The 19,510-nt window shown below is 41.0% G+C and overlaps 2 protein-coding genes across 2 annotated transcripts; both read left to right on the plus strand.

The window, feature by feature from the left end:
* The first annotated feature begins 3,420 nt into the window (after window positions 1-3,420).
* On the plus strand, window positions 3,421-16,225 carry LOC134205946 (uncharacterized). Its single transcript, XM_062681649.1, has 4 exons — window positions 3,421-3,467; window positions 4,483-4,771; window positions 4,830-4,995; window positions 15,811-16,225. Exons 1-4 carry the CDS (start codon window positions 3,421-3,423, stop codon window positions 15,957-15,959), a joined length of 651 nt encoding a protein of 216 aa, XP_062537633.1. The 3' UTR covers window positions 15,960-16,225.
* An 83-nt stretch (window positions 16,226-16,308) lies between these two features.
* On the plus strand, window positions 16,309-19,402 carry LOC134221539 (uncharacterized). Its single transcript, XM_062700736.1, has 4 exons — window positions 16,309-16,618; window positions 16,685-16,853; window positions 16,917-17,813; window positions 18,081-19,402. The coding sequence occupies exons 1-3, from the start codon at window positions 16,472-16,474 to the stop codon at window positions 17,084-17,086; spliced, it is 486 nt and encodes a 161-aa protein (XP_062556720.1). The 5' UTR covers window positions 16,309-16,471; the 3' UTR covers window positions 17,087-17,813; window positions 18,081-19,402.
* Window positions 19,403-19,510: the final 108 nt, after the last annotated feature.

Consider the following 19,510-nt stretch of genomic DNA (forward strand, 5'->3'; position numbering starts at 1 on the left):
TAAGGGGTGCTCTTCTTGCCCCGTCCTCCCATACACAATAATGAATAATTATTTAGGAGCGTTTTAGTGGAAATGTTAAACAGTTATAAGATTTTATATTTTTTTCATTTACTTTCACTATAATCCTATTATAGTGGAAGTAAATGAAAGAATTGTAACGTCTTATAACTATCTAACATTTCCACTAAAACACTCCTAAAGTGATACTATCTACCACGATAAGGTAATAACCGCAAAATGTTTTACCGCAAAACGGCTGACCATGGAATAGTTTTGTACTTATGCACATTTATTTTATTTTTTGATGGTTACCTAATACAGAAATTATACGTTTTTTCTTATGACGTTTCAATTGTAGGCATTTGTACAAGATATATTGAAAAACGTGACCATGTAATTCATTATCAATTAGTTTTCTTCGGTTTTGTGACACACATTGAAATACAATTAGCTTTTCCAGCTTTTTGAGATATAAATGTAACAACAACTCTAGTTATAAGCGAAAAAAAAGTAAACAGAGAAAAACACTAGCTAGCGTTTATTTTATTTTATTTTATAGGTAGGAAGAAGCTCCGGAATTTATTGTTGAATCCATTTGGATCCATTTCAATGGATTTTCTTGGTGATATGTGATTAGTATCAGCCGATTTTGAAATTTAATAAAGGATGCTGCCCAAGTAGATTTTCTTCCGGCATTTTCTTTTTCTTTCGGACCATTGGAAGGATGATTCAAATAATATTGTTCTAATATGAAATTGTCATAGATGATATCTTAATTGATAACAGTTGTTATTGGAATAATGAATGATACAATAAAATGACTAATACAGGAGAAGCAGAAAGTGTATCGAAGCTGTTTCGATAATTGATGATCATGTTGTGTTTTAATTTCATTCTATCAATTTTAGCTCATTCAACTCTAACGTATTTCCTTTCATTGAATTTTCATTCACAGTGAAGCTGGAAATCATCCAAGTCGGGGAGTCGAACAGTAAGTACCTCGACACCGATGATGACGATGAAGGCGATGATGCCCGAACGCAGTTTCCGTTGGATCTGAAGATGGTACAGGGCCGCAAAGGACGTCCCATGCTGCTGATGGGTGGGTACGCCTTCTTCCGCAACAACACGCACAAAAGCAAAACGTACTGGCTGTGCGCCAAGAGTCGTTCGCTAAAGTGTCGTGCCCGGGTCATCACGCTGGACGGCAGTGCGGGGTTGATTCTCAAGAACCAGATTCATAATCACCCGCCGCATTAGACATGCTCCGCATGTCAATATGTGGTTAAAATTCTTTTTTTCTTAGTGTGCTCAATTGTGCGAATTCGAGAATAAAATTGTAACTTAAATAATATTCAGATTTGATTATTATTTTAATTAACCAAATTTAATCATCTAATCATCAGTACGACATTAATAAAATGTGAGGTAGGTTTAAATGTAATTTTCCTTGTGAAGTTTCATATTTTTGATCAGGTGTTTTGATTTCGAAAATATAATATTTTTTGATTTAGTTTAATATAAATAACACTAATTCTAATGTGTATTTTATTTTTCAGCTGATCATTATGTCATAACAGATGCATCGATGACAATCAAGGCCACAAATAGAGTAAAAATTCAGCCACTATCAAAGCCTAATAATGCACGATCCTCGAAAAACATGCTGATGCGTAACGCGGTACAGATTGAGAGCGGAACTTCGGGGACCCCGGTAGTGTACCAGAACACACGTTTCGGAGCGGCCCAGGTTTTGCTTGATGGCGTGACGTACTCATTTTTCTGCACGAAGGATCGAATGAGTCATTATCGATGTAGCCAGTTCAAAGGCCAAAAGTGCCCGGCCCAGGTGTTCGTCAGCAAAGGACTTGTGTACTATCTCTGTAAGAAGCACAACCACGACGTGACCACCGGTTCGCAGTTGGAAGGCGTTTGTCAGACGTATGAACGCAGAAAGACGAAGTGAATTGCTGAAAAGATATTCAGTGATTTTTAAAAAAAGATTTTTAGTATTCATTGTTCCGTTTAGAATATGGTTAGTCTGTAAAATGCTATTGAGCCTATGTTAAACGATGGATATTCCTTCCATTAGTACATAAGTTCCAAGTGCCTTAAAATTCATAGCATGCAATCGTGATCGTGAGTGAGACAATATTTTTTATAATATTAGTTTTTACTTTGATACAAAATACTTTTTAAATTTTTTAAAGATACAGTGAAATCTGCTGAGGAAATCAATAACGGTAACAAAAACGCAGTGAGCATCGGATCACGGAGAATATTCCTTTCAATTTGGAAGATTTGGCAGCGGATATACACAGCAAACGTTTTTAATTTAATAAATTGATAATGATATTACATTTGCGAAAAAACCACGGATAATGGTAGAACTCAAAACTAATGCTTCCCGTTCTCTAGATAGACGTTATAGTTTCTCGAAGGATTTGTTAAGTTTTGGAAACAGTAGGTTCTGGACCTAAGGTCCACTAGAATAGAGCTGCCATCTTAGATATTACTTCCGTGGAGTAACATTTCGTATTCAGCCGCTGGATGCCAGGACAAACGGAGTGGTGAACAGACGCTCGATCAGTCTGGTCAGATTTGTTTAGTGTTTCACCCCACATCAGAACTGCGCTTTGTAAGGGCCTGTTTGCGGATACATGCAGCTTTTTATAGAAGTTTAACAGAATTCACTGTCAATCCTCACTCGCGCTGTTGTATTTTGTACAACGCCAACGAAAATACATCGCATGCGGTACACAGCACGAGTGAACCTGCATGAGGACCGTGGGCGTCTCGAACGGTTAAGTCTCACGTGTATTCATTTTCGCAAATGCAATATCCATTTGTCATTTGTAGTTCATAGGATTATAGTTTTTATTTTTATTTCTCGAATTATTTGTATTTCAAACGCCTCAATAAATCGTTTATTCGATAAACGATGTGCATTGTTTTATTATTGTTGCTCATTGATTGCCGTCAACATTGTAACTATAGTAATAAATATTCTATCTTCCAGATGACCGCGAAATCAGTTTCATCGTTGGCCGACTTGGCAATATGCAATTGATAATCGATGGTCACCTGTACACTCGTTCCCAGATACGGGAGCGCATCATAATTTGGCATTGTTCGCGTCAACGATCTGGGTATGTATTTGCTTTTCATATGCGGAGCCGTGAATTAAACTATCGAACTAATCTGGATTATTATTTTTTTTGGCAGATGCAAAAGTCGCATCAGTACTCTTCGCGGGGAACCGGGATATGCGTACTCGTTCCGCGAGGACCACAACCACGATAGCAAATTCAACTTCAAGAATAGTGATATTAAAATTCTGAAGGTGGCCAAACTGAAAGTTGTTGGCAAAAATCGTTGAACTTTAACAATTATTCAAGTGTGTTAAGAAATAGAAAACAAATGTGTGACGTATATGTACTTGAATACATTCGAAAAATAAGAGAACGGCAAAAATCAGCCTTGTTTCCCATGAATCGTCTTTGTACTGCTCATAACACCAACTAATTCGGTACATTCAAAGTTAATTGCCTATATGCCGGGTATTAAGCCACCCGGAGTGGAAATTAATTACTATGTCTGAAACTTGATTATGCATATGTACAACATGTGATAGATTTAGTTCGGAAAAGATATTGGAGGGTAACCGCCCCTTCGGTGGGGTTTGTTCCAAGACCCCAGTTCGCATGACAGGTGCTTTCCCTACTAAGCTACGAAGGACCTCCGTCGTCCACCGCAGCTTAGCGGGTACTGATGAAACCAAATTCCCAGCACCAGGTACCAGCCGATCTCTCGCAATACATTTTCAGAACTAACTCTCTCAAATGTATTTTTGTACACTATGTCAACCAAGTAGGATGAGTATTTAATATTGTCCGGCTCCTACACACCCTACCCTACACTCCTACCCTCCAATACCTTTTCCGAACTAAATCTATCACATGTTGTACATATGCATAATCAAGTTTCAGACATAGTAATTAGTTTCCACTCCGGGTGGCTTAATACCCGGCATATAGGCAATTAACTTTGAATGTACTGATCTCGAGTGGCGATCTCTCTTCGCTTGTGTGGTCGTGTTGGGATCTGAAGACCAAACTGGCACAACCTCACACAACCCTACTTCATTGAGCGCCGTTGCTGATGAAGCAAGTGTGTAGGAGCCGGACAATATTAAATACTCATCCTACTTGGTTGACATTGTGTACAAAAATACATTTGAGAGAGTTAGTTCTGAAAATGTATTGCGAGAGATCGGCTGGTACCTGGTGCTGGGAATTTGGTTTCATCAGTACCCGCTAAGCTGCGGTGGACGACGGAGGTCCTTCGTAGCTTAGTAGGGAAAGCACCTGTCATGCGAACTGGGGTCGTGGGATCAAACCCCACCGAAGGGGCGGTTACCCTCCAATACCTTTTCCGAACTAAATCTATCACATGTTGTACATATGCTTAATCAAGTTTCAGACATAGTAACCAACTAATTGTTCCATTCTACGCAATTGCAGATAACGACTCGGAACAAATATCGGCCGACGATGACTACTATGTTGTTTGTACCGAAGAGGGGAGCTACAAGATTCAGGAGAAGCCAACGGTTGCTCAGCCGAGAACGCCCAAACCACGGAACACGGCACCGTCACCGGTTCGAGTGAGTCGCATACGAGGCGGATTCGTATTCCCGATCACCAGTGGAAGTGATTTGGAGCGCTTGGAACAAGCTGTAACGAATAGAAAAGACATTCGCCAGGAATATGTATGTCTAGCGGAAGGATGCAGTACTAGAAGAGTAACATTATACTTATACTTTGCAGGTTGCGCTTTTGAGTCGCAAACCGAAAAATTATCACATTGCCAATTACATGCAGTGTATTTTTTCCGACGAAGCTCTTGACGATTACAACTACCATGGAGTGCATGTGCTTGGAAGGTGCAAAATTGCTATGAAGGGTTATGACATATTCAGCAATTGTTTCTTGGGTGAGTATTTTTTTTGTTCATTCCCTATCTTGAATTGTTTTACAATTGTTATTTTTTTCGTTCATTTTTTATTGTTCATGAAGGCTTGAGCACAAAACATACACAAGAACTGCAATCAAAAGCTTTCATGTTGCTCTGTTGTTTGCGCTATTCAAATTAATTCATGAAAAAATGTTACCTAGGTCCTTTTGAAAAGTTAAGCGAGAATTTATTCTTTTCGCTAGAACCTCGAACTGGTTATGGGCCTAGCGGAAAGGTTCTGATCAAAAAATTGAAGAGTGAAGATTTTTAACTTCCCGAAACGATTCCAAGAATGGTTGTTCTCCGTGAAAGCGTTGCAGCTCTGGAAGCACGTAGCCAAGGTACTGCTCCGCAACCGATAACGGACGATTGGAGACACGGAGATGAGAAAACGTTGGCCAAGCTCCCGTAAGCTTCCACACTGATACTCTTGCCTTCCTCTTCATATAGGAGCTTGGCAGAAGGAAGGTCGTGAGATTTATACCATCACAAATATTGTCCTCCGCTCGCTTTCAAATCGACTTCTATAAAACATTCTTCATGCCTGCCGTATCCTAACGGAACTAACAAATCTATATTTTCGCCTCTAATTATATCATGAACATGTACGTCTAAGTTTGAAAGATGATATTAGCATTTGCATATCATTTCATCAGATATTCCTTAAAAAGTTTCAAAAGTCTGGCTCAGTTGTTTAATAAAAAAAACCTAATTCAGAAGATGTTTCTGAAGGATTCCAACATGAAGTCTTATTCGGTGGTGAGCAATCTGATTCTGTGGGAAGTTGTCACGGAGGCTTCCCACGGTGCACAGCGGAACCGATCTACACTACCGGCGGGGTATTTTGGACGCGAAGAGTGGAAGTAAACACAAGCGGTTACTCTCTTCGCGGTGGTCATTTATAACTACATATTATTTACATACATTCAACATACATTCACAGGGCAGGTCACGGATTATAAACATGGACAACATATAGTAGACTGGCCCAAAGTCAACACTCCTCCTCGAGGTTTATCATCACGTAGTTCTCACAAAGTTTTACAAAAACAAAGTCAACACATAGTTCTACATGGGCACTTCTCGATCTACTATCTACATTACCAGTTCCTGGGCCGTTTTATTCACCGCTTCGGCTTTGTCAACCGATTCCGGCACTCAGCATCGGATTTCTTTCTTAGTATTCCATTCCTTAATAAAGTTTTCCACACAGTCATAAAATTTGTTCACGTCCTTCGTCTCCTCCTCGAAGAAACGCCTGACACCAGCTTGGCTATGCACTTCCTTGCTCTCTTGCCATTTTCCACAACATCGGAGTTCCAGCGTGGATCCCTTGCTCGGACCCGATCCAGTCCTACTGAAAACTTTCGCTTTTCTTCTCCCTTGGCACTTGTCTTCAAGCTCTTCGATATTTGCACAGCATACAGGTCCCCACGAAGTTCTTCAACGGCTTCTACTTTTCCTCTGTTATTGATAATTTTGCACTTAGACTCCACCAAGTTCACTTTAAGTCCATTCTGTGCTAACAGAACAGAAATAAGTGCACTGTCCAGTTCCGGGACATACAGCACATCTCGCACTAAAACTTCGTTCAATCTGCCGTAACCATCCACACATTTTAGCGAGCCTTCACCAACACCGGCGGATTTCACGGCGGAACCATTCGCCAACGTAACATCCAGCTTTACGCTCTCGTCAATCTCGCTAAAGAACTTCCGGTCGCTGGTCATGTGGCTGGAGCAGCCACTGTCCACGTACCAGCTCCCCTGCTGCCGGTCTCCTCCTACGCCAAAACATATTCGGGAATTCTTCTTTGCTGCCGTCTTCGCCTGAAGCACATTCTCCCTTCACAGCACCTGGCAATTTATCCGGATGTGTCCCGGTTTTCGGCATCCATAGCAAATGCGGTCCTTTACTCTCCCCTAGCCTCTGTTCTGCGCTTTAAGCGCACGGTCTTCTCACTCACTGGACCCTTCATTTTGTTTCTCGGTCCTCCGCTGCGAATTCAACCGTCTGGTCTGCACCTGGTCGGCTCTCCAGAGCAGTCACCAATCCATTATACGACTCTGGTAGGCTTTGGTAAATCATTGCCACTTGCAACGAAGCTTCTATCTTCTGTCCCGCGCACGAAAATCGGTCGAATAACTCTTCGATCCGGAACAGGTGCTGTTCCATATCAGCACCTTCGTCATAGTTCAGGCTACACAATTTCTTCAGTAGTGACACTCGCGACGTAACTGTAGCTTTTTCGTGGTAGTTTTTCAATTTTCTCCACACATCGACCGCCGATTTGGCATCTTTTACCAAAGGCAACTGATTGTCCTCGACATTCAAAATTATTGTTGCCTTGGCCTTTTGATCGTCTTTCGACCACTTTGCCGTCACTGGCTTCAGTTTCAGATCACTCACTGTGTGCCACAGATCGACTCTAATTAACAACATTTCGATCTTTATTTTATACGTTTGATAGTTCTTGTTGTTCAAAGATGCGATCAGAACTTTCTCTGCCATTTCTATTTTCTTTCGCTAATTTTAGCGCACCCTGTACTCGATCAAAACACAACCGAAAGTACAGCACGTACCTACACACCGACGGCAGGCACAAGAACGGCAGAGTCACTATCGATCACCACTACCAATAGGCTACAGCTACAACAATCGTGACACAAAATGGCACTCTGATTATTAGTTCACAGAACATGAAAAATACTGAACTAACAGCCCACCAGTCCAACCAGAATGGTTTCATACAGACCCAAACGATTGTCGCGAATCACTGCACCACTCAGAAATTGGCCATCCCAAGGCAGAAAACGAGCAAAACAAATTTGCTTCTGCCGAACGGCAAACTTTTTCACATTCCGCGGCCGATTTTCGAGGAACTTCCACGCCGATTTTAACGGTTTCTTCCACCTAAACTAGGCCCATAACCTGTGGGAAGTTGTCACGGAGGCTTCCCACCGTACCCAGCGGAACAGATCTACACTCCCGGCGGGGTATTTCGGACGTGAACCAGGGTGGCCACTCATCCGGGAATCCGGGAAAACCGGGAAAAACACGGGAATTTGAAATCACCAGGAGAAATCCGGGAAAAACCCGGGAATTTGAACATGTTACCGGGAATTTAATTTATATTATTATAAATTTATATTATCTTGGGTTTTTGGAGCACTAGGTCGACACACATCACTAAAGCAGGTATCGGGTTGTGTAACGGCTTTCCCAGAATGGCGTTTATGGGAAACCACAAGGGGGTTTTTAAAACAAAAACCGCGAGGTCCTAGATGTCCAGTCTTTTACACTAACTCCTTTTAACTTTCTCTTCTACCAACTTCTTCAATTTTCCAATTTCTCTAACTTTTCTCTGCTAGCTTAATAACTTTTTCAGCCTCTCAATTCAACCTTTCCTTTCGACAATCACCAGGCTAATGATTTGTCGTTCTTGTGACCGTTGACCCCAAGCCTCTGACCGTTGACCCGTTGTCGCCCATGAATTCCGCCACATGCTGACCACCCAATTCGCCACCCCCATGGCCGCCCATTCGATGTCTTTCTAGGCGTCCCTGGTGGTGAGTAGCGGTATCACTGTCGTCCTTTCATGGGACAGTGTAGTGTTGGCTGCGTTCGTAAGGTTCATGGGAGCAGGGACATTTTACACTTAACTACTTACCACGATTATTTTCCTTTTTTTTTGCAATTTACACGAATACAAAACGCGTAAAATCTCACCAATCTTGGACAACACACTAGCACTGTCTACAATCGCTAGAACAGGAAATGGACTTCCATACCGTTTCCATTTCTATCCTACATCTTCAAATTGACTATTTTAGTAGTAACTACTAGAATTCAAAATGATCGGAATGCTAGCTTCCTATATCCAATTAGAATTTCATCAGTAGCTTTCTCCTACCACACTGGCAACTCGTGGACCAAGACGAACCTCTGCCCGCCAACCTCACCCAAAAAAATCTATAAAATTCCGCATGAACTGGTGGCAATTGCAGAGGTATATTCGGTTTTCAGTGAATACAACATCAATTCCTCCCCTTCCCTAGCAAAACATCTGTTGTTCTTTGCGCAAGAACAGCTGAACTGATCATGATCAGTCATGGTCAGTCAATAAAGCTCAAGAAGCTCTAGCTTAAGGTTGATTGAAAATGAAGTCCTCGCTTGCCTTTTTACAGCAAAAGACTGGTAAAGCAAACAGGCTGTTGGTACTGTTTGACTATCAATGCGAGAAGGCAGAGAGACAATTAGGCATATGAACATTATTTAGATAAAAATGGTTAAATGACTCATCAATAAACCATGTAGAAATATTTTTATATTTCTTCCTACATGTGCAGTTTTTGTTATTTTCATAGAGCATGGCCAGAGATGGATAGAGGCTACCTCAGAGCTAGCCACATAGGTTCTAGACCACAATCAATACCTCAAAAAGGTTTTTGGACGAAACAGCAGTTAGAACTTAAAGTCTTTTGCAGCAGTCTGTTGGAAAGTTAGAGCGCAATGCTTATTATAAAATAACTTAATCGATACTTACAAAAGATGCTGAACATTGTATATGCATACCAAGAAACTATTCTCTTCGTTCAAATAAAATACATTTTTCACGTAACATGGACTAAAGTGCTCAAAACATTATCAGGTTTTTCCGGGAAAATTTTGGAAAACCTACCGGGAAAACCGGGAAAAACCCGGGAATTTATTTTGTCGGCTAGAGTGGCCACCCTGAGTGAACAGTGGAAGTAAACACAAGCGGTTACTCTCTACATGGTGGTCATTTATTACTAAAGCTATGTCCATTTAGAATCCAGAATAATAAAATCATCTGTATTTCGGTAACGGATTGACGTACAAATAAGGTTAATACATCAAAACAAGTGTAATTCACTGTACTTTAAGGAAAAAATATTGATACAAATCTTTTTTTCTTGTTTCTAGTGAAAATTCGCACCTTCTTCTTTCTTCCTCTCATCAAAAGTTGCACACCTCCGGAGTCAACTTCCTTGGTACATTTGTTCCACATTTTGGGCATCTGAGTCGCGTCCCGAGCTGTTTTTCCACTTTTCTTAAGCTTCCGCTTCATTACTGTCCAAAATGTATCGATATGCCGGAGCTGTGGACAGTTGCGTGGATTTATGTTTTTATCGATGAAATCTTCGCTATTATCGCGGTGCCACTGGATGACTTCCCAGCTGTAGTGGAAACTCGCCATATCTGGCCAAAACTTCACGGGACCTTTATGGGCTTTATGGAATGTAGACCGCGGTTTTTGAGACATTCCTCCTTGTACAACTTCGAGTCCATCGTCTTATTCGTCACAAACACTTAGGTCTTTGTCCAACAGCTGCATATCTCTTGCCAAAATCATCTGTTTTTTTGCAAGTTTGTCCAAAAAGCAAACTTAAACTTCGCAGGAACTACTTCTCGCACCGTCTTCATGTAGAATTTTTGGCTAGGAAGCTGTCCGAAATCCATTTTGACGTAGGTTCCATCGTCGATGAGCAGGGTTATCAACGTGGGTGTGCAGATTTTTTAACTCTCCTTTCGGCTTCCATCTGGAATAATTTTTGACTCGCCGCACGAAACATCGTGAAATTTATACCACAGCAAGTGGGCGCCTAGGTAGACAAGCCGCTGTAAAAGCATTCTTGCAGCGGTCACTTTCCGTGCAGCTGCAATACAATAAATGATTCCGGATTCTAAATGGACATAGCTTTATTATTAACATACATTCACAGGGCTGGTCACGGATTATATACATCGACAACATATAATAGACTGGCCCAAAGTTAACAGATTCGACCGTCGTGAAATGCAGTTGTCTTTTTTCCTGTTCCGCTTTCATTTTTGGACCGTGGTATATGTAGCCCACTACTCATTTCTTTACCAACCAGATGCGATCGGTCTTATTTTTAAAGCTCATTGTCTCCGCCAGCTTTTCCCGTTCTACCATAGAATCGGGAATGGAAAATATTTCCGTTGGATCACTTCCACTTATCTCGGTGTCTACCTCAACCACATAATTTGTTTCTGTGAAGAAAATTATTTTGAGATTTTTAGTGGAATGTCTTCACTTGTCATAAGACGAGTTTGTACAATCCCATTGAATTCCACCACTTAATTGTACCTTGACAGATACGTATTTCGACCTCAACAGTAAGGCCGTCTTCAGTATCTCGTACTTGACTCGAAAGTCGAAAGCCTCCAAGCAATGTACGTCGGTGAAATTATTCGCCACCCTGAACACAAAGCCAAGCGTTCTGGCCGCTTTATCGACGACAAATGATATGTGCTGGGTAAATGTAAGTTGCGAATCCAGAAGAACTCCCAAATCTTTCACGTAATGCACTCGGTTGATGGTCGTGTCGAGAAGAGAGTAACTAAACCGGATCGGCTCCTTCTTTCGTGAAAAGTAATTACACGCTAAAAATGAACTACTCAAAATTGAGTCGAATCCGACTCATTTTCATTAAAAACGGGACAACTCAAAATTTGAGTAAAAGATACTACTTCAATAAAATGATGATTGCACTTAAACTAGGAGTCTGTTTGTCGTAAAATGCACTTAGATAGATAGATAAACTTGATTCGCATCTGTCGTATTAAAAATTGATGGAAGGCCAAGCTTAACTTTCGCGAAATCATCATTTTATTGAAGTAGTATCTTTTACTCAAATTTTGAGTTGTCCCGTTTTTAATGAAAATGAGTCAGATTCGACTCAATTTTGAGTAGTTCATTTTTAGCGTGTACTGAACATTTCGCCGGATTGACCACAAGTCGGTTCAGAGTACACCAGTTGGAAAACACAGTGATCTGGTTTTGGAGGGATTCCCAATCGGCTATTGAGCAGATGCGAAGAAATATTTTCAGATCGTCCGCAAAGGATAGCCGTGGTCCATCGATTGCATGGTGAACATCGTTGAAGTAAAAGCAGGAAAATCAATGGCCCCAAGTGGCTGCCCTGCGGTATACCAGACGAAGGGCGGAAACTATCTGAGCGACAATTGCCTAAAGCAACCACAAGCTGGCGTCCGGTCAGATATGATCGAAAGCAATCGAGAAGATTTCCACCGACTCCAAGTCTGTCAAGCTTGGCGATTGCAATTTTATGGTTCAGCTATCGAATGCTACAGAAAGATCCGTGTGAATCACGTCCGTTTGAGTGCGCGCGCTTGCTCACGCTTGCTCCTTTTTTGGTAGACCGGAAACATATCTGCAGTCTTCCAGCGAGATGGGAATGTGCCGCTGGATAGAGATAGTTGGAATAACAGAAGAAGGGGTTCGAGCAGACAGGTAATATTCTTTTTGAGAATCATCGATGGAACATCGTCAGGATCAGGCTTAGATGATGTCTTATGCTTAGACATCGCTCTTGAGATGGCTTCGACATTCACCTTGATATCACCGAGCTAATGATTCGCTAATGGGACGTTGCTGGCAGCGGTGGTCACAACATCAACAGGTGATTGTTCGTCTTCAAACACACTGGCAAATTTAACTGAGAACGGGTTGCATATACCTTGTTGGGTGCTTGAAGATTCATTATTGAATACCGTGGACGATGGAAATCCAGTCTCTTTGCGATGTTCATTTACGTAGCTCCAAAAGGACTTTGGGTGAGATCTTAGTCGTCGCTGTATCCCTCTTTGGTAGCGTACCCGAGCAAAGTTTGAAATCAAATTGAAATCAAAATTTGCTGTCATGATGTCAATTATTTGATTACTTCAGTTGATCTCGTTTTGTATGGATTAACGGTTAACACAGCAGAAATGAGAGCATATTTTTACACTGTGAAATCATACTGAAAACCCATTTTGCTATCAATGAAATCAACATGATTACTAAATTTGATATCATGAGATTTTTGATTTGATAAGAAAATGAGTATTCAATTAGATTATTTTTATGAGTATTCATAACAACAACAGCATATTTTGTTTGCAGATTGCTTTTAATCTTCGTAAAACACATTTTAGATAATCGACAGCATAATTTGATGTAAAGCTGCTATAATTATGGTAACTGAGGAATGCATATTGAAAACATGTTTCGATATCAATTTGTATTAACTAACAATTGACATCAAATTTTGTTTTCAATATAATTTCAACAGCAGAGCTTAATATCAATTTGTTCTCACTTTGTTAACCGACTTTGCTCGGGTAGGAAATGATAACGACTGATCCGCTTATACTCGTTGTTGAATCTGACATAGTGGAATTTGAGTGGCAACGTACGGTGCTTCGTGAAACTTCTGAGTGCAGCACCTTTTCAGCGACCGGAGAGCATTCGTCATCCATGGAATCCGATAGTCTGATCGAACGGACTTTTTTGGGACATGCCTGTCGATGATGTACACCATGATGTGAGAAAAAGTTTCTGCAGCAGAATTAATGTCCACTGGATCGAGAATGTGTTCCCAATCCAAATTTGATAGCACTCAAGTAATACTGCGATGGTCCGCCTTGTGGAAATCGTACGACACCATCGGCTGGGGGGTTGAAGAAATCACGCATAACATTATCTTCGACGACAATCACTAGAGGGCGGTGATGAGCAACATCCTTAACTAAGGGTGCAGGAGCCAAAGAGATGGAAGGTGCCGTGGTACGACCACTAACGAAGCAGATGTCCAGAGAGCGATTATTCTCGTTAATTGCCATTGATTTGAGATAGCGTTGCGATACTGTAGTTATCCAGAAGTTTAACGGCACCTGCGTGGAACGTGGAGCTTTCAAGATCCGGACGGAAGAAGCCGCTGTGAATAGGAGTCCATGTAATGCTCGTAAGGTTGAAGTCGCCCAAAATCACAACCTCATCTCAAGGCGCGGCCATATCTGAAGCACAAGATACAGATCGGCAGTGTGTGTCAATGCGATCCAAGTCGCGAGTCCGATCCGGAGGAATGTACACAGCACAGAGGAATAGTTGCCTGTCACCAAGCTGAATAGCAACCCATACTTGCTCAACGGTGTTCCAAGAAACATCCTCAACCATTTTTGCTTTCAAGCTGGAGTTAACTGCAACAAGTACGCCACCTCCGGTAGTTTTTCTGCTATTCTCCGTGTTGCGATCACAGCGAAAAACTTCGTAGCCAGCTCCAAAAACGTAGTTCGAGAATCAAGCCAGGTTTCAGTAAACACTATGACGTTGTAGTTCTGATTCAGAACAGCTAGTTGATATTCGTCCAGTAGGCCGTTAATTCCTCCAGCGTTCTGGTAGTAGATGGATATGTCGGACTGCATGTGGCGAGGAGCGGATGAAGCACTGCAAATCGGAACACTATCAGGCAGAGAAGAATTCATTGACTGAGAGTACTTGCCGACATAAGGAGTTCGGAAGACCCCATTTCCTGATCCAAGCACAGGACCGGGACGTCTGCTGGTCGCTGGCAGGAATGGCACGACTTAGTTGGGAGGATTAGGGGTTTCCTCAGAACTTGCGGCATGAGTGCGTCCCGGGAGCGTACTGGATGTAGAGGCAAGGTGTGCGATATCATATCTCGGTTGAATTGACGGATAATCATGTTCTTCGACGTATTCAAGTTCAGCACATTCAAAGTTAATTGCCTATATGCCGGGTATTGAGCCACCCTGTGTGGAAATTAATTACTATGTCTGAAACTTGATTATGCATATGTACAACATGTGATGGATTTAGTTCGGAAAAGGTATTGGAGGGTAACCGCCCCTTCGGTGGGGTTTGATCCCACGACCCCAGTTCGCATGACAGGTGCTTTCCCTACTAAGCTACGAAGGACCTCCGTCGTCCACCGCAGCTTAGCGGGTACTGATGAAACCAAATTCCCATCACCAGGTACCAGCCGATCTCTCGAAATACATTTTCAGACAAATACATTTGAGAGAGTTAGTTCTGAAAATGTATTGCGAGAGATCTGCTGGTACCTGGTGAATTTGGTTTCATCAGTACCCGCTAAGCTGCGGTGGACGACGGAGGTCCTTCGTAGCTTAGTAGGGAAAGCACCTGTCATGCGAACTGGGGTCGTGGGATCAAACCCCACCGAAGGGGCGGTTACCCTCCAATACCTTTTCCGAACTAAACATATCACATGTTGTACATATGCATAATCAAGTTTCAGACATAGTAAGTATTCAAGTTGTTGGACGACCCTCTCCCCGCTTCCGACAGTAGGACCGGATCGACTGTGATGAGCCAGAGAAGGCAAGAGGCTTGACTGAGTCGTAGAAGTTGAGAGCTCCTTTGAGACTCTCTGCGGCGCGTTCCGGATTCCCAGAGGTAAGTCATATAAGGGAATCAGCACGTAGATTTGTCGAGCGCAGGATACTGAAAAGTGGATCGGCATCAGACGTCGGAGAAACGAAAACTTGATTGTACTTGCCTGTCGTCGGATGCTGGAAGACCCCCGATCTGCAGCTAGCGTCATCCCCAGGAACTTCGATAACTCCGTTTCCCGTAGTAACCGCTGATGATTGTCCGGAAGCTGCCTTACGGAGCCAAAGCTCGAATTTCAATATCACGTTCAATTTGCGATACATCGGAAATAACAAATTTTCAACGAACAAAAGATCTGATTTCAAACTTAACTTATGAATACATCGAGAAGAAGAAAATAACATTATTGTAGAGTCGATTGGATCGATAAGAATTCAGATGGAATATCAATTTTAAATCTGACGCGATTTCAGGCTCATTGACTTTGCTTAGACCCTTAAAGAAAAATGAGCATAGTTTTTCAATAACCTGTCACCACAATATATTGCACTTATTATCCAACTAACCAAAAAATGCTTTTCTCTTTACAGATGCCTTTAAATCGGACGGCCTGACCATGGAAGAATTGAGCGAGCAGATAGTATTGGCAATCAAGCAAAGTCGCAACCGAATGAGACAACGAACATTCCGTGCAAAGAAAATCATCAAAAAGATGTTGATGAAAAAATCGGAAAACTAGATGAGTGGTTCCACGTTTGACAAAAATATTTTCAGATAGTTTTAAGGTTTTGATCACTATTCAGGTCTTTGAGTTGAACTAAGTAGTACTAGAATATAACTTCATACTTTACTCTTTGGTAATATAGCAATATAACTACTTGATACACCAACAGACCTTGTTAAAGCAACATAACCAGGAAGGATTACTTATTAGTGGAAATACAGTAGCATCTAAACATCAATTACAGTGTCATGATAATAAAAGTAAGACAAGTTAATTTAAAATGTTTTTTTTTTATTTCATTAATTATACAACAATTTCTCTTTTCCAGTTACTTGATTCATAATTCTGAAAAATCAGACTAGAGTTCTAGTACTACAATAACACAAATCTACTTCCAACCAACAATCTGTCGAAATGGAAGACTAGAACATATCTTTTTTATAGTTCATATGTCATAAGAATTTATATATTTTTGAATTTTCATCGCCGCAGATTTACCATTCGTGTCGTTTGGCCGAACAGCTTGGATGACTGCACGGCCCTTTAGAGCTCCTCAAAACAGACCATTTTTCGAGTCTGCCGTCGATGGATTTCATTTTCCGCTGCAATCCGAAGAGGACGTTGATCGGTTGGAACAAAGTTCACGTATGAACCAAGAAGTACGGGATCAATACGTAAGAGAGCTGGTTGAAATGAGTTTGATCTAGTACTGACGTAGCTTTCGTGTCTATTGTTCGCAGGTGTCACTCCTACGGGAAGCGAAACCTCCCAACCATGATGCGGCGAGTATTTTTGCAAGCCTTTTTTCGGATGAGGCCTTGCTGGGATACAATTATTACGGCAAAACGAATCGAGCCAAAAAGAAAAAGGCCATGCGTAAATATATAATATTTACCGACTGTATGATCGGTTAGTGTGACCGTTCTATCTCTGAAATGTTGGTCTCATTCACGAATGCGACTTTCTTTTCAGAAGCGTGGCATTCACATGGAGTCACCCATGAAAACCTGAGGCTTGCTATTGTGAAGGTGATTGCCAGACTGAATCACAAGCTTCGCAGCCGTGGGTATCGGAGGAAGAATCCCATCCACAAAACGCAGGATGCTGAGGACGACGATGAAGAAGTTTATGATTCGCCGTGAGGAGTCGGACAGATTTCGCGCTCGTGAATTAAAATTTCAAATTTCATGTGTAATATTTTCGGAAACCTGTCATCCATTTTGATTATGCCTCGTTGTATAATACACTACACTAAAAATATAATCATTCATTCAGAAAAAACGGGTTTTGAAGAAAATAATTCGTACAATTATTGTAAAATAATAATTAATCTGGACTATTTTTCTTGCTCTCCTATTCATTTCAGCATTCCAGTGTTGTACGTGTGCAAAACGTGTTTCATGGCGGAACGTCGTTCAGTGGCATATGCTGGATCAGTTGCAGTTCGTAACGAATCGCAATGGAAATCTAAATCTGGTCTATGAAGGTTACGAGTATCTAAAAAGACGTGTGAGTGGGCTGTCAACCATGTGGGAATGTAATAAGAAGAAAACTTGCAAGGCACGAGCCGTAACCCGCAACGACACCCAGATCAGAATGGGTCCAATGCCACACAATCATCCGCGTCCAGAGATTAGACGTGAATTATTGATAACATATCCTGTTCCAATGTCATCAGTGTCATCGACGGTAGCGATCAAGAAAGAACCCTTGGAAATTGATATTAATTCAATAACCTGAACGCACCTATGCCTTTAGCTACGTACTGTGTGATGCTTTGTGTGACAACTATTCTTTTTCGAATGTAAAGAAAATAAGCAAAAGGCATTGTAAATTCTAGTACTTCATTTTATTTATAGCGCTGTTAAGGTAATAAAATAATTTATTAACAATTTGATATGTATTTTTCAGATAACTGGTTTCTGATTACTTAGCTGTCGGAATCAATAGCTCAATATCCGATTCAAACTTAAATTTAACTTAATAGTGGCAGTGATAATTGTGGATCTGTCATTTTTTTAAGTTTACTCAAACTTAGCCACTTTTGCGTTCACAAGCATAAAAGAACTCGAAAAAACGAATTCGCACCAAATGACGCTATTAAGATCATTATTTTTAATCTCCGATTCATTCCAGCCTTCCAGTGTACGTGTGTAAAACGTGTCCCGAAGTGGAGTGCCGCACAGTGGCACATGCTCGATCAGTTCCAGTACGTGAAAAATCGCAAAGGAAATCTAAATTTGGTCTATGACGGTTACCAGTACCTGAAAAGGCGCGTTTCTGAGCTTTCAATTATGTGGGAATGTAACAAGAAGAAAACCTGCAAAGCACGGGCCGTAACCCGCAACGGAAATCAGATCAGAATGGGTCTGTTTCCACACAACCATCCGCGGTCAAAGTTGAAACGTACATCGTTAGTAACAGAACAGGTTTCGCAGCCGTCACCGGTGGCGATCAAGAAGGAACCATTGGATATTTGAATATTGTATTGCAAATTGTATATTTGAATATTTTCCAAAGAGACTATCTCTGTTTGAATTTCGGTATAGTCATACTATGATCAAATGTGACAATTATTCGATGTTGTTTCCATGTTGAATAAAATATAAAAAGCACTCTGAATTCTAGTACTTCATTCCATTTACGGTGTTGAAAATTATTACAAGAATTCGATCAATAATTTGGTATTCTTTTAAACACTTTCCAATGCTTACCATTCACATTAGCGATCGATCTTTCTCTAACCTGATGTTCAGCAACTCGATATGTTCTCCAACTCTATATAAATGATTTCATATTTTTTCTCTAACTAGTAATCAATTTCTACTCGATGGTCCCACCAAAATCGATTTAAAGAGAGTAGCGAGCTTGTAGAATTTTCTGTTTTATAGGTTTTGTGGACGTTTATTCCATCAGTTGATTATTTCTCGTGTAATTACAAACTAATTATTGATCCATATTTCACAGAAAAAAGTAAAACTAATCAATTAAGCTTTTGACGAGTATTTCAACAATTCTATGACGAAACAGTGCGAAACTAACATCACATTATGTTTACATTCGAATTCAGGTTCTTATGCGAATGCCTTCTTCGGTAAAAATACACATGGCCATCTGATGCTGTGGCATGGCAGCTATGGGTACTTCCGTGAGAAGCAGAAGAATAACACTACCAACTGGAAGTGCTGCAACTACACCCGGTTCCGCTGCAAGGCTCGAGCGGTGACGAAACAAATCGGTGATCAGCACTTCATTCGCATAACTTGCGACGATCATAGCCATCCACCGGAAGCCTGTGACAGCAGGCCGGCTAAACATTTTTACTCGATGACATCCGTTGTGCACTGCCACGGAATGTGGTAGGGGATTGTGCAATCGCAATATAGCGGGTCTAATTTATAGCGAATTACAATTGAATTTGAGTAAACATTTTGCGACAAAGGAAGGCAAAATTAAAACAGCTTTTAATTAAAAAATATGTGGATCAAAGTTTTAATTGATATTATTTTCTTCTATTCTAGTACTACTATATTAGTAAAAATAACTAACAAATGAATTACATCTCT

The sequence above is a fragment of the Armigeres subalbatus genome, chromosome 1 (genome assembly GCF_024139115.2).
Source record: "Armigeres subalbatus isolate Guangzhou_Male chromosome 1, GZ_Asu_2, whole genome shotgun sequence".
In the NCBI taxonomy this organism is placed as follows: domain Eukaryota; kingdom Metazoa; phylum Arthropoda; class Insecta; order Diptera; family Culicidae; genus Armigeres; species Armigeres subalbatus.